Source organism: Anoplopoma fimbria, chromosome 3 (genome assembly GCF_027596085.1).
Source record: "Anoplopoma fimbria isolate UVic2021 breed Golden Eagle Sablefish chromosome 3, Afim_UVic_2022, whole genome shotgun sequence".
NCBI classification, from domain to species: Eukaryota; Metazoa; Chordata; class Actinopteri; order Perciformes; family Anoplopomatidae; genus Anoplopoma; species Anoplopoma fimbria.
The window spans coordinates 976,088-992,923 of record NC_072451.1 but is presented as its reverse complement, the minus strand read 5'-3'; the positions used below and the strand labels follow the sequence as shown (position 1 = coordinate 992,923).

The following is a 16,836-nucleotide window of genomic DNA, read 5'->3' as shown; positions in this document are numbered from 1 at the left end:
ACCTCCTCTTCCTCTTTTCTTTTACTTTCTTAGCAATATTTTTTGTTTTCTTTATATTGCACCTCCTCTTCCTCTCTCTCAGACTTTCACCTTCCCTTTCTCTTAATCCCAAACTTTTTTTTTTTTTTTCTTCCTCCACCCCTGACCCTGACCCTCCTCCTCCTCCTCCTCCTCCTCCTCCTCCTCCTCCTCCTCCTCCTCCTTGTAGGTGAGCTGCATGATTGGGCGGCAGGTCGGAGGGGGGTAGGCTTTTGGGAATCACATGGTTTCACATTTGCAGCTCCGTGAGACGCCATTTTGGAGGAAAGTTTGGAATTTGTCGACCTGGGGAGGAAGAGGAGGAGGAGGAGGAGGAAGAAAAGAAAAGAAAAGAGGAGAAAGAGGAAGTAGAAGGAGAAGAGAGGAGGAGGAGGAGGGATTCACACTGAGAGAAGTTTGACACGAATGCAGGCTGCGGGAATACACACACACACACACACACACACACACACACACACACAGAGAAAGTGTGCGTGGCAGTGCGGGATAAAGCAGTGCGTGAGTTTAGGTGTGTTTGAAGTACTTTATTTACCCCCCTCACGCACCCTGGTCTGTGCGTGTGTGTGTGTGTGTGTGCGTGTGAGTGTGTGTGTGTGTGTGTGTGTGTGTGTGCACCGGATCCCGGCTGCGCTACATTGTTGCCACTTCTCTCTGTGTGTGTGTGTGTGTGTGTGTGTGTGTGAGAGAGAGGAGCTCCGCGGGTCAGACTGCGCGCTGCACGCCGGGCCACGGAGCCTCTCTGGCGGGGAAGCACAGCACGGAGGAGTCGGTAACGGACCGGAGCTATTTTTTTTTAATTTTTTTTAAATATATTTCCACTCCGGATCCTTCTGTGTTTTTGTGATATGAGTTTTTAACCCCCCTCTGTCGGATTATTGGTGTCTTGCTCGCTCCAGCTCGGTTAGTTGGGTGAGTTTGGTCGGGACTCGTTGTCGTCGCGGAGGGATTCCTCCCCGGGACTCGGAGCGGTGACAGCGGGCTTCAGCAGCTCCCTCCGCCGCCGCCGCACAGCGCCATGCCGGTCAGGAGGAAAGGTGAGCCGGCTCCCCGCAGACACTAACCCGCAGCCCGCACGGCTCTGTAGGGCCTAACCGGGCCGGGCCGGGCCGGGTGAAGTGAGCGAAAGTAGGGCTAGGGTTAGCCTCGGTGGCTAACCAAGTTAGACATGGGGCACCTCCCCTAAACATACTCTATTATTCAATAATATCAATCAATAACACTCTATTAATCAATAATATCAATCAATAACACTCTATTATTCAATAATATCAATCAATAATACTCTATTAATCAATAATATCAATCAATAACACTCTATTAATCAATAATATCAATCAATAACACTCTATTAATCAATAATACACTCTATTAATCAATAATACTCTATTAATCAATAATACACTCTATTAATCAATAATACACTCTATTAATCAATAATATCAATCAATAACACTCTATTAATCAATAATACACTCTATTAATCAATAATATCAATCAATAATACTCTATTAATCAATAATATCAATCAATAATACTCTATTAATCAATAATATCAATCAATAATACTCTATTAATCAATAATACACTCTATTAATCAATAACACTCTATTAATCAATAATATCAATCAATAACACTATTAATCAATAATATCAATCAATAACATCAATAACATTTTATTAATCAATAATATCAATCAATAACACTCTATTAATCAATAATATCAATCAATAACACTCTATTAATCAATAATATCAATCAATAACACTCTATTAATCAATAATATCAATCAATAACACTATTAATCAATAATATCAATCAATAACACTCTATTAATCAATAATACACTATTAATCAATAATATCAATCAATAACACTCTATTAATCAATAATACTCTATTAAGCAATAATATCAATCAATAACACTCTATTAATCAATAATACTCTATTAATCAATAATATCAATCAATAACACTATTAATCAATAATACTCTATTAATCAATAATATCAATCAATAACACTCTATTAATCAATAATGTCAATCAATAACACTATTAATCAATAATATCAATCAATAACACTCTATTAATCAATAATACACTCTATTAATCAATAATATCAATCAATAATACTCTATTAATCAATAATATCAATCAATAATACTCTATTAATCAATAATACACTCTATTAATCAATAATATCAATCAATAATACACTCTATTAATCAATAATACACTCTATTAATCAATAATACACTCTATTAATCAATCATATGAATCAATAATATCAATCAATAATACACTCTATTAATCAATCATATGAATCAATGATATTAATCAATAATATTAATCAATAATACACTCTATTAATCAATAATATGAATCAATAATACACTCTATTAATCAATAATATGAATCAATAATACACTCTATTAATCAATAATATGAATCAATAATACACTCTATTAATCAATAATATTAATCAATAATACACTCTATTAATCAATAATACACTCTATTAATCAATAATATGAATCAATAATACACTCTATTAATCAATCATATGAATCAATGATATTAATCAATAATATTAATCAATAATATTAATCAATAATACACTCTATTAATCAATAATATGAATCAATAATACACTCTATTAATCAATAATATTAATCAATAATACACTCTATTAATCAATAATATTAATAAATAATACTCTATTAATCAATAATATTAATCAATAAATACACTTAATAATATTAATCAATAATATTAATCAATAATACACTATTGATCAATAATATTAATCAATAAATACACTCCTGTTAATCAATAATATGAATCAATAAATACACTCCTATTAATCAATAAATACACTTAATCAATAATATTAATCAATAAATACACTTAATAATATTATTCAATAACAACAGACACCACAGGTTTACAGGTTAACTGTGAAACATAAATATTCTGATATTAATAAACTTGTTTAAATTACTTTTATCCCTAAAAAATAATTTATTATTTTTTCTTCCTCCACCCTGACCCTCCTCCTCCTCCTCCTCCTCCTCCTCCTCCTCCTCCTCCTCCTCTCTTCTTTATCTTAGCTCTGCTTTTACATCTTTCATCCTTCAAAGTGTGAATAGTGAGTTAGTTAGAACCTAATTATATTCTAACTCCCTTAATAACGGTTTTATCTCCCCTTTAAAGCTGAATTTGACCTTTTTTATAAAAAGTGTTAACTTTTAATTTATCCAAAATCTACTTGTTTAGTCGATATGTTGTGAAAAACCAGAATGCTCATTTCAAGTTCTTTGAGCCTGAAGTGATAAAACCCAATTATTTTTAATTTACTGTGATACAAAGAAGTATAATGAAGAAATAAATTATTATTATTAGTTATAAACAAAACCAGTGCACAGAATGATTCAGTAGCAAAAAACTAACACAAAAATAACTAGCTTTTAACTCCGTTATTTAAACTCCCATCAGTTCAGTTATCCGTTAAATATCTGTGCTCTGCTGTTTTTTTGTAGTATATTAAATCATACATGACTATTAATTAATCCCCACTGTGGTCGTTGATGAAGAGAGTAAAACATTCAAGAAATTATAATAAACTATAACTAAAAAAATCAGTTTTCACAACAGAAGTCTAATTTTAAAGAATTTTAAGAATTATTTTAAGAAGTTGTGGTTGTAATTTATAATTAATCCTTTTTATTTCATAAACAAATCTTATTATTTAGTCGATACATTGTCAAAAAAAGAAAAAGCTCATTACAAGTGACAAAACCCAAATGTTTTTTAATTTACGGTGATATTAAGAAGAAAAACTTCACATTTGAGAAGCTGCGGATGTTTTTTGTTATTTTAGCTTAAAAAAATTACTTAAAAGATTAAATGTTTAGTGACATATTTGAGGATTAATTTTTCTGTTGCTCTAATTTATAACAGATTAAAGAAATAAAGCATCTTAAACGATCAACTCGACATTAAATAATCACGATTACATTTTCTCTGGTTGGACGAATCGAGTAATTTTCTCAAAAAACTGGTGGACCTCGTGGCCTGTAACAAATACCTCCTCCGCGGTCTTATATATGATAAAAGTTTAAATGAAATTAAACATCATACAACTAATGACTTGTATCTAAAATAAATTATCCCGAGATTAGATTATTGTTCCGTCTGATCCGTCTGTTAAACTATTTCAACAGAATATTAAAAGAAAATAAACAATTTTAATGAACGATTAATCGCTTTAAATCATTTTTTTAAAGCAAAAACTGTCCTCGGTTCTGAGGATTTGACTCACATTTGAAGACACAACAGTGTCTGGTCGGTTTAATATTCAGCAGACTCATTTATTAGGACAATAATGGCTACTTGAAGATCCTTAAATAGTCTTAAAGTGATTCTTTAAAAACGAATATCAGGTCTTAAAAGTCATTGAGCTGTGTCTTCATTGTTTCAATTTCAACATAAGCATTTAATCAGATTTCCTTTAGTTTTCTTTTTAGTCAAAATCTGTTTCTTCAGCTGCAGAAGCAGACGTTTTGACGCTCTATAAACCTGGTACATTGACTTTTATTCTTTTATTTACTTAAACCAAACTGACCTCAACCCTTCCCTTCGTCTTGAATTTCTTGTGTTTTTTAAAAAGTATTACTCTCAGAGGGATTACTGCAGCAGTAGAGCAGCTGTTCAGTCAGACCAGTACGACGCTCGTCTGCAGAGATGAAGCTGAACTCAGATCAGTTTTTTAACGAGTTGCTTCCTCTCCTTCCCGTTGTCCAGATGCACAGCGGGCCCTGCGGCTGCTGGAGGAGTACCGGGCCAAGCTGCACCACGCCGAGGACCGGCAGCTCCGCCACTCCATCCAGAGGGTCATCGACATCTTCCAGAGCAACCTCTTCCAGGCTCTCATAGGTACGACCGGCCTCCTCCTGATTAATCTCACAAAGAAAAGTCCTAGAAAGAAGACGTAAAACAAGGTTTCATTAGGTCCTTTTTAAATAAACTGCCTCTTGACGGGTCGATGTCCTAACACGTCGTTTTCACGTCTAAATATGAAAAGTGGAACATCAGGATCTAAACTATGTTTTAATCAAACCCAAGTTGTTGGGCCGTGTGAACTCAGCCTCTTCTTCTCTCAAAGGTCGGCGTTGAGATATTTCTTCATATCCAAAAACCTGTTGATATAGATCTAGATGCAGAAATACGATACTGTAGAGAAGTATGTCCTCTGCCAGCAGTAGCAAAATATGATCGGATAACTTTTTTTACACCACTGATTGTTTTTTGTTTTGTTATTTTACGGTCCGTTGTTTTGACTTTAGGCTGTATGAGCTCATGTCTCTGCCTGGGAGAAGCTACGTAGCAGTAGCATTAGCTGCTAATGCTAGAGTTCCTGCTATCAGCAAACACTTGGGCTTTTGAAAAGCAGCAGGGGAAGCGTGTGTGGTGCTGTTGGCAATATGTTTTATATATTTCATATGATAAAGGATAATGTAAAAGTAAATAATCCAGGCAGCGTTGTAAATGTTGGGTAAACGACTGTGAAAATGATTGGTGGTTGTAAAGTTTCATGAGTGTGTGATGATCGTAGAGGTCACAACAGGTCATTTTATACGGTGAGCTCAATGGTCTCAATATGTGAAATGGTTACTATGGGAACATCATCACACATGAACACAGCTGAGCTCATAGAAGAGTCTCAACTTTCCATTCAAACACAATTTATACAACTCAAGACTGTTCAGGGAACCCAGTATGCAGAAATATTCAAAGACACTCTTTTCAGAGTCATGAAAATAACACGTTTAAGCTTTGTTTAATTCACTTTGAACCATAATGTGAAACGAGCTCCGAGCACGAACGAAGGCATTTATCAACGCAATGTTTGTTCCATTATTCTCCGAAAGACCAGAGGGCGAACACAACGAGTGTAACCCGCAAAACGCCATAAACCAACCTCCAGTATGCTGAGGAGGAACTGTAATTATCTGTAAACTCATATCTCATATTCATGGACTACTTGATTACCTTTTATACAAACCCTGTAAAGAAAGAAGTCAAGTATTAAATGTATTATAAAGAAACAATGGTTGAATATCCTGTAAACTATTTGATTTGGCTACAAAATATTAACGTTCAGAATGAGAAACACTTTACGTTCACATTACAGACATTTCTGTTATATATTTATTATTGACCATTCGCCAGTATTTGAGTGCCTTAACTGTTGGAATAAGAATAATGGCCAAAGACCAACTGTTGAATGTTTAAATAGTTTCAAGTCTTCTTCAATACAGCATGATGTTCATTTAGTAAATGATGCTCCAGTTAGAGTCAAACAGACCATAAAGCACTGATTTAATTAATTATCGAAGGTCAAATACCACCTGATGAACCTCAGTAAACTGATAATGCGTTAACAGCTGCTGCCGACCTCTGCGACCTCCTTCACGTTGACTAGTTCTGCATTAAAAGGGTCGGCCATCATGACTGCAGCCCTCCCTTGTGTTTGTCTGAGCCATGGCAGTGTGGCGAGAGGTCATAAAGTCTGAGAGTTAGAGCACACATACAACACAAACAGCAGCAGCAGCAGCATCTGGTAGGAAAGATACCAGAACCTCTGAAGGAATCTGCTGGTTGGACTGTGCTGCTAACAGCTAACAGCTAACGTTACCTAGCCCTTCTGATCATTTCAACACAGATTAGTTGTGTATGGACCACTATCAGGTGTCCCTATCAGACATATTTCTACTGAATATCAGCCCCTAATAGAGATTAAGTTTGTTTTCCACTTGCCCTAGTTCACTTTAAAGTCGAGTCCTGTACTACTACTGTTTGTAAAAGGTAACACGAGGCTTCCCCAACAGACTCAGGGAGTACTTCAGTTATTTATAGTCTCTCATACTCACTTCCAACACAGTGTATCATGACCAAGAACCACAAACCGACACTAGTAAGTATTGTGTGCATATACAGAGGCTGTAGTCTAAACCTGGACCTGCCCAGTGGTAGTGTGTTTTGTTTGGACCATCTTCCACTTCCACGTAAACACCACATGGACCAACTACACAGTAATTAATGCAGACTAATTTACACATATTTAATTTGGTTTGTAGTGTCTGAATCGGCCCTGCACTGTCAGCATCTCTACCACCTGCAGCTGTTAGATAATCAGCCGATAAGAAACCTGCCACACCATATGCCACCTGCCCATGTATCTTGGAAAAACCCTGGGATTCTTGTTTGTTTCCTGTTTGAGCGGAGAGTAGAGCAACAGATGGGAAATTTGAGCGCAGAGGGAGATGAAAAAAGATGACATGGAACCAAGGTTCTTCTTTCTAGTCGGAGAAGAATGACGGAAACACCGAAGAAAAAGATAAGAACACGCTACGTTTACTTCTTAAAACGCATATATATTTTGCTACGTCTACACCGAGCGTCCACACTACTCCGACATTTTAAAGCAGCTAAAACAGAGCCGATTTAAAACGCTACCAAAGCAGTTTTACTTTGAAAACTCCGGGGTTGCGTTGGAGTGTGGACGGGCCGAAATGTAGACCTTTTAGAAAATGATGACACAGACTTTCACTTGTCCTCTGATTCGTCATGCTGGCAGAAGAAAACATACATCAGCCTTGATATATCATCGGTTAATTAAACATACATAAGAGATTACAAACGTTGCTGGCCTGGTTCTCTTTACTAGCAGCTGTTGTGCAGTTAAATTCTTCATTTTTCTAATTCTACTACTTCCAACATGCGGAGAAAGAAACTGTTATTTGAGCCATTAGCAAGTGGAGCAGGGGGGTTGAAGTCACGGTTTGCGGCTTTGAGGAGGACAGTTTGCACAAAACAGTTTTTCTATTGTTTTTAATGCTTATTTTATCCTGCACAACTATTGTGCAGTTCACAAAGAAACTGTAAAGAAACAAAAGCCTAAAAGCTCTCCATAACGACATAGACTTCAGCCAGTGTGAGAACAGCCAACAAGGAAACCGAGGAAAAGAGTGAGAGACGTGTGTTGACCAGATTAATTGATCCGTAATCTAGTAAACTCTGATTTTTAAGTGTTCATTTTAAAATATAGTGAAAATAGATATAGTAAATATATAGAGTGCTTTAGAAGGAAATATAGAAGAGTATCAGGCACTAACTTTCATTATTAAAGAGTACAATAATACCCTGTAGTATTTTCTACCGATCTACATCCCGGATACACCGCCACCCGCCTTCCCAATGTGCGTGAATAGTCATGTGATATTCGTTTTTTAACTAGTTAGTGTGGAAGGAAATCAGTTAAAACGTGGCTGAAACACCGGCGTAGACAGATCGTTTTAAAACGATAACGTATTAGTGTGGATGTGACTCAGCCCAGTCTTCACATGTTATTGGTCTTCCTGCTGGTTGCTGATTGGTTACAGCTTCCCTTTTTTAAGAAGTTTCTTTGCCAAGAAGATATGAGGTTATTTATTACGTTACTACTGGGTCATCTTTTAGTCATTTATTTTGTGGTAAAGGAACAAGCTGAAATAAACTCATTCGTTGAGTAAAGAAGAAATAGTTCATGTAGTTTTGTGACTCTTTTAGTGTCCTGCAGGGAAACCTCGTTATGTTGTTTAAAGTGTAGAGAAAGTCGATGACCGATGAGGGTTTGCACAAAGTTTTGGAGAATGAACATAAGTCCCATCATAGTGTCTGTAGTTTTAATCGTCTTTCTAAATGACATTAAATAAATTGTGCGATGAATCCAAACGGGACTGACGGCTCTTAACGAGTCACTGCGTTGGACTAGTTAGTGTTTAGTGGCATTACTAACTCGTATTTTAAATCCATTTGATTATGAAGTGATGATCCTCCAACTCCAATGATCATTTGTGGGGTGTGTTGCACCTCGCTGCCAGCTAACTAGACCAAGTGCTCTCTGCAAAACAATAGTACTCTCTACATTTATTATGTGATGCTATCACTTAACATTAGGGAAACGAATGCAAAAGACACTCGTGTCACACATGAAATATTTATGGGGCTGAATGTACCAGAACAAGTGTCTATGTGAGGCTTTAAGTTGGCCTCTGATACGTCAGACCGCTAGTCTCCTAGAGAGGCGTGACCGCAGAGAAACCATGTGACACAAACAGGAAACTGAAGATTTGTTTGTACTCGCACTTGGCATCATAGTGTTAGTATTATTTTTAAGACTTTCTGATTCTAAAGCATTAAAAAACGAATTGCCCTTCTTTGTATAATCAATTTACATATTGTTTTTATCAGTAAGATGGTGAAATACTTAGTTAGGTTTAGTAAAGATGGTGAAATACTTAGTTAGGTTTAGTAAAGATGGTGTAATACTTAGTTAGGTTTAGTAAAGATGGTGTAATACTTAGTTAGGTTTAGTAAAGATGGTGTAATACTTAGTTAGGTTTAGTAAAGATGGTGTAATACTTAGTTAGGTTTAGTAAAGATGGTGTAATACTTAGTTAGGTTTAGTAAAGATGGTGTAATACTTAGTTAGGTTTAGTTAAAGATGGTGAAATACTTAGTTAGGTTTAGTAAAGATGGTGAAATACTTAGTTAGGTTTAGTTAAAGATGGTGAAATACTTAGTTAGGTTTAGTTAAAGATGGTGTAATACTTAGTTAGGTTTAGTTAAAGATGGTGTAATACTTAGTATGGTTAACTTCTTTGATCTTTATACTTCTTAATTCATAAATTTGTGTATAACATACAATATATTTTTGGGATATCTAAGACTTATGGATGTTATTTTTTGCAGCTACGAATGCTGGAAGAGACCAACCTGTATGATTATATCACAACGAAGACGTGTGGTTAATATGATTAAGATTAATAAATGCACATCACACAGGTCAAAACGTAGATTCATAAAAAATACAACCTTTGAAAGCTGAAGGCTCCATTCCTTCAGTTTTCTGTTCATCCTACAAACATCCAGTTCAGCTTCCTCCTCCTCAGCATCTTCATCACTAATAGATGAGTGCAGATCGTCAGTGTGAACTCAGTGGCCTGTTTCTGCTCGTCTTCGTCCTTCGTCCTTCCTTCAGCACAGTCGGCTCTCCGGCTGTTGTTGGATGATTGACAGCTGAAATGAATAAAAGCACATGAGCTGAAGAATACATCAACAAGCTGTCAGTCTGCGTCAACCGTCTGGCTTTTTACAGCCAAAATACTGATCAATTAATAAATACATTAATGTGCTCCGGACACAGACGGTAACCGCCTCTGGATTGATGCGAGGAAGCGGTGTGGAGAGCTGAACTGACTGTAGATGCATCATCTGTTTCATTTGTTGAGACGTCTTGATATAAGCGTTCTATTTCTTTAAAGCTGTTTTGTGACATATTTGTGTAAAAATGTGTCTGCCTCTGAGTGAGGGGCATCAGAGTCAATATCATCTTCCAAACGATGCACAGTATGGTGTTTGAGACTTCTGGACTTGAACTGAATTGACAGTTTGTCGCAATAACATTTAGTTTTGTGTGAAACCGATCATTGAACTACATTTATTGTCTCACAACATTGTACGTCACCAACATGGTCATTAGCTTGGCTTGCTAGCTAGCTAACTTAGCTATATTCCAAATGTAACGCTCTCTCACCTGATGTGTTTTTATCCAGCGACTCTTTTTATCAGCTGTGAAGAGAAACGAGTGAAACCCGTTGTTGTTGGTGTGAGAACATCCTGGTTCTTAACACACGGACATCGTAGCTTCAGAGAGAGGACACTCGACCATGTCTTGGTGTGTCATCTTTATAATTACGTATGTTTACAGTCTTATACTTCAACGGTTTAACAACAAAATGCAAATGACCCACTCCCGACTCGGGGAGGCAGTGACGAATAACAACAAAACAGGACTCTTTTGAGGCCCTGTAGTTGGAAAGAGTGAACTCATTATCCTATAAAGAGGACTAATCGGTAACTGCAGCTCCAACAGCGGATCTTAAAGTTGCTTCAGTTAAAAAGTACGAAATTATCGTTCATTTCAGACAACATTTTAGTTTACTCATTTCTTTTTTGGCCCTCTGTCACGGACAGTAGAGAAACGGCAAATACCTCAACCCCCAAAAAGATGATTATCATAATTTCGTAAAAATACTTTCCAGCATTAATGTCACAAAAAGTACAGTCCAGCTATTCACACATGAGGAACAAATGTCATATTTTGTTTGCATGAAATACATTTAGTAAACGTCAGAATCATGTTGTGATCATATCATCACAATGATTCTATTCAGAGACAATAAATGATACTGAATCATCACACCGACCGGCTTCGTTCAGTTTGACTCCCAACGTCGGATCATAATTAATGTGGCATGTCTCAGCGATCTGATGAAAAATAGATTTCTGCCACACAATTTCCAATCTCAAAAAAAGTGATGTCTGCAGCCGGCCGAGCCCGGTGTAATCCCTCTGTGGACACGACGATTACCCCGGTTCATAATCCCCCCCCTTCCTCCCCCCACTGCTGATTCACAGAGAGAGAGACAGTTTCTGTTTTTCTTCTCGTTCTTTCAGCTCCGACTGGCCTGATTCCTCTCAGAGAAACAGATGTCATCCATGGAATCTTTTTTCAATTTAACAAATCAACATTCAGTTTTTCAGACCCGATGATTTGGACGTTGTTCAGTGTTTTCTGAACTCGGCGGGTTCTCCAGGACTTTAGAGGGGTCGCGGTTGGAGAATAGTGTGTAAAAATGGGAGGGAAAGTCCTCCTCACAAGTTCCCAAAACCAAAGTCGACAACTTCAAAAGGTCTTGTTTTATCCGACCAACAGTCCAGAACCTCACGAGATTGAACCTCACTACTGTGATAAAACACCCACAAAACCTGGAACCAGAGACTGTGTGGAGTCTGTAGACTTGCAGAGGGGCTGGATGTTCCAGACTGATATAACTATTTAATGGAATGTAAGTAACTGACTCATATTGACGTTTGTGATCCTCTGACTCAAACCCACCAGCAGTTCAAAGCTTTTACTTTGGAGGGGGTCGTTAGTCACCAATCCATCCAAGAGTCTTTGTTGGCTTCAGCCACATTTCAAGACCTAGAACTAAGAACTTTTTACTGGTTCTGATCCAGTCTCAGGTTAGTCCTGATCCTCTACAGACCTCCATCAGTAAACCAGACCATCAGAGAAGATCGTCTGTTTCTATAAAGTTATTCTTAAAGCTCGTCATCGGAGCCACCGGGTCGGATTCTGGAGAAACCAGATGAAATCATGAAGGTTCACCAGAAACCTCCAGCAGAGACCAGTCCACCGTGGACAGACCCAGATCCAGCAGAGACCAGTCCACCGTGGACAGACCCAGATCCAGCAGAGACCAGTCCACCGTGGACAGACCCAGATCCAGCAGAGACCAGTCCACCGTGGACAGACCCAGATCCAGCAGAGACCAGTCCACCGTGGACAGACCCAGATCCAGCAGAGACCAGTCCACCGTGGACAGACCCAGATCCAGCAGAGACCAGTCCACCGTGGACAGACAGCGTTGCAGACTGTCAGACCTGCTGCAGTAAAATGAGAGGTTTTCTAAAGGGACTCTGGTGCTCAGAGACACTACAGCTTTAGTCCACAGGGACAAAATCTAGACAAAAGGAAAGTTCTCTTAGTGACTTTAAATAAAGGATCTGAATACTTCTTCCACCACTGTATATTTGCTGCGTTTAAAAATACTTCTTATTACCTCTTTGCCCTCCTTTCCATCACAGTTTGGTTAACAGTGAGGTTATTTCTGAGACTCAACCACATCTTTTTTAAAGTGTGGTGGCCTGGCATGCTGTTAACCTTCACTGCTTAATGTGCAGGGAGAAGAGAAGTTGGATGCTTTCACTGGCAAAATAAGGTTTGTTATAATAATATGTGTGTAGAAGATGGACTTGAAGTTTAACTTCTTGAACTCGGCTTTAGAAGCTCTTAAAATGTTCCAGTTAAACCAGTTTTTATTGCTTCTCTGTAGGGATTTAAAATCTTTAACCAGTGTTTGATCCCCGTCGTTGACCTCTGCACACACTCTGGGCGTGGTGAGTTCATGGTGCGCGTGTTATCCTGGACGCTGTGTATGTTGTAAACTCTGATAGCAGCAGGCGTCTAAATGGGCGTGGTCTTTAATTAGACTTTGAAACAGAAGTCTAACCGGTTGATATGATCACAGAACGGACTGTTCTCTGATCAGTCACTGGGCCTCATTTAGAGACGCCAGCTATCTGACAGCTGACTTTAATTTGATTTCATTTATGAAGGTTGGAAATAACAAGTGAACTAAAGACTCCGTTGTGGTCCTGTGATCTTTTAGCTCCTCCAGAAGTAAATCTACCTATTTTTATCAGTTAAATGCAACAATCTGATAAACTTAGCATAGATCTATGTGGAACTTTGTGCTCTTGTTCTAGTACTTGTTGTGGAAACAAATAATACTATACTAATACTGACTGAGATGAGTCCAAAGTGAGCGTTGAAATAACAATCAGATGACAAAGAGTGTCTTTGTGATATTTTATTTCTTATAAGAAAGAGGCAGGTTTACAGGATCACACAGAACACAACAAAGTATGTTCTGGCAAGCCTGCAAAGTAATGCACTGAAGAGAAAGGCTTCACACTCTGATCTATATATGCTTTACAAGGACGTCTTGTTAAAGCAGACGTGACACAAAGGTTTTGTTATGTCTGCTATGTTTCATTTTGGAGAAGCCTGAGAAGTGAGTAATAAGGCAAGGCTGAGAAGAAGATGATCATGAAGGCAAATGTGTTCACATGAAACCTTCATACTCGGAATGTAAAGGACAAACCAGGACAGGGTGATCACGGCTACATGTCAGTGTCTGCAGACTCTGTTCTGATTTAGTATATCTACTGGCCTCTGGACATAAATCCGTTACACAGTATATCTTCAAACATACACAAATATAAATCACACATCCATCCATCCATCTTCCGTAACCGCTGATCCAGTTAAGGGTCGCGGGGGTGCTGGAGCCGATCCCAGCTGTCAATGGGCGAAGGCAGGGTTCACCCTGGACAGGGTTCACCTGGACAGGGTTCACCTGGACAGGGTTCACCTGGACAGGGTTCACCTGGACAGGGTACACCTGGACAGGGTTCACCTGGACAGGTCTCCAGTCTGTCGCAGGGCTGACATATAGAGACAGACAACCATTCACACTCACATCCACACCTACAGGCAATTTAGAGTCATCAATTATCACACAGTATAACTAAAACCTAAATTTGCCATTACATACTGGACTACAATTTTGAGGTACTTTGAGGTACTTCTAGTGTACATTTATTTGACAATATGAGTTACTAGTTAGGCTACTTTGCAGATTCAGATTCTTATTAAGTAGTATATGTCCTAATTTAATCAGTATAAATGAGCTCCATCTCCAAGTGATGAACACATTAATGCATCAATTATTAAAAAACAATGATAAATATATTATTTAAAATCTGTCGTGTGCATAATGACTACTTTTACTTTTGGTACCTAGATTATATTTTGAATACTTTTACATATGTAACATTTTGAATGCATGACTTTTACGAGTATTTTTACACTGTCCTCTAGTTAACAATTTAATCATAAACACATTGATTGTATAGATATCAATGGAGATGACTCACTGAGGACAGTTAACCCTCTGAACACCAAGAAGGTGTGTTTTTGCTCTCGTCACATTTTACTCTCTGTAACCTTGATTTTACTACAAAGTAAAAGTCCTGCTCCTCTATGGAAACAGAACAATCATGATTAGAAGCAGAGAGAACTCAAACCTGTCTTTAATGCAGAATAACACAGTCATGTCATAATCACAACAAGAAGAAAACGCAAGTTGAGTTTCTTTGATAATTTATTTTATAAAAATTGGAAACTATGGAATCCATTTATACAACATTTTGTCCAAAAGTGTTACACATTTTGGAAAACTAATCAGCTGCTTCTCCCAATGGTTAAATCTCCATGTGGCCTTAAAACGGAACATAATGACTAAAGACTGAGCTCCATTAGACCTCTTGGCAAAGTCGTTTCTCTGTCTGCTCTCTGCAAACCGCCAAAATAAAATACTCCCTTACTGACAGCAGATCTGTGGTGGGCGGAGCCAGATTGGCGTGACCCGAGGTACCAGCCACCAGCTGTAAAAATGAAGAATAAGCATCTCTGTTCTCTAACAAAATGATGGCGACGTCATGTGATCAGTCCACAGTGCTCGCTGTCTGACAGACTCTCTGTGTTCATTGTTATTCTGGTGATAATGATGGTCAAAGGGTTAAAGACGTACAGCCACGTCCTCGCTTCTACGTGGACACGCCAACACAAAGAACGTCTCATAATTTATCACCAAAGACTTGAATTTCTAATCAATAACGGTGGTCTTTTTAAGGAGTAAGAAGAAAGTCGGATAGTCTAAAAATGTACAAGTAGAAAAGACCCGAAGCTGTAAGTTTTAAAGCGCCAATTGACAATATTTACATTTGTAATTATTAGTGGGGTAAATCATGCAACTGTTAATTTAAAAAAAAAAGTGAAACATGTCACAATTTATCCTCGTAACGGAGAAATTGGAACCAAACGATCTTTGAATTGTTTTTGATTCAAAAGTTACTTCATCAGTTAGTTGATTACACATATTGCTAAATATTTTTCTGTCAATCAAATAATACTAAACTTATACATCAAATTGTTTCAGCCCCAAAAAACACGAGCTTTTCTCTGAACCTCTGCTTTCTAAAAACACCAAAGTGTTTCTTTTCAGCAGAAATCGCCAGACTGTCTTCTGAAAACCTCCAGCTGGGACGCTTTACAGCTCTTTGGAGGCGCAGCGCTTTTTCCAACGAGATACTTTGGTTGCGTCTGGTTGCTATGAAAAGGAATATTAAATAAAACGGAATCAAAAATGTCGGCACAAAGTAGAAGACTTGCTGTGGATGAAGAGCGTAGACAGAGAGGACGGACCTGCCGGAGTCGTTTTGTTCAAATTCAAATAAACTTTATTAGAAATTTGTTCGGACATGAGGACTCCATAAAATCGGACTAAAATCAATAAAAAACAATAGCATTATATAGACATTAAAACCACAAAATACTCTTAATGAAACACAGTTGATCACGTCTCTGTCGTAGGCTTTTTGTCCCGCCCCTCCTCCACTGTGATTGGACGTTCAGCACTCCCATCTCTAATTACTAAATAAATAAATAGATAAGTTGGCGTCTGAATTAGAGCGGAGTTTTGCTGTGGTTCCAGGATTGAGAACCAGGTTCTGTGTAGAACCAGTCTGCTATGGAAAGCTCAAAGTGACATCAAACGCCTCTATTTTCACACGATTTTATGTTAAAAATGTCGCTTTTTATGCAGCTCTTCTTCGAATATCGAGCCTTGTTTTTTGCGGTGTTTTTTTCCTTATGGTAGCGAGCCCCTCCTTCGGTTCTGCATGGCCAGTAAGCCCAAAGTTTCTGTCACCAATCAGTCAAGAGTAAAGCCAGGTAACAACGGAGCATTTGAGGAAAAGTGAATTCTTTTCTGAAAAGGTTTTTTTGAGTGACTTTAAACGGCGTTTTACGAAGTAGAGCTTTGAGCGTCGAGAAAAGCAGCGTTTTGTTGAAAAGAGGCGTTTAATGGCACTTTCGGCTCATCATAGACTGCCCCCCCTCCCTGCTGCCTCTGTGGAAACTGCAGTGCTGCTGTCAAAATATAAACCTCTAACTTTGGAAACAGCTCGCTGGTTTCACTGTAAAACGATCTCTTAACAGTCTC

At 37.9% G+C, this 16,836-nt stretch overlaps 1 protein-coding gene across 9 annotated transcripts in view; it reads left to right on the top strand.

Moving 5' to 3' along the window:
* Positions 1-635: 635 nt before the first annotated feature.
* dlg1b (discs large MAGUK scaffold protein 1b) overlaps positions 636-16,836 on the top strand; it is a 92,251-nt gene continuing 76,050 nt past the window's right edge. For 6 of the 9 annotated variants that reach the window (XM_054596683.1, XM_054596679.1, XM_054596686.1 and 3 more), the window contains exons 1-3: positions 637-808; positions 936-1,073; positions 4,841-4,972. In XM_054596683.1, coding sequence (XP_054452658.1) covers positions 1,055-1,073; positions 4,841-4,972 — 151 coding nt within the window. In that variant the 5' untranslated portion in view covers positions 637-808; positions 936-1,054. Of the gene's footprint in view, positions 809-935; positions 1,074-4,840; positions 4,973-16,836 lie in introns of all 9 variants that reach the window. The other 3 variants (XM_054596681.1, XM_054596687.1, XM_054596685.1) reach the window with 2 other exon arrangements.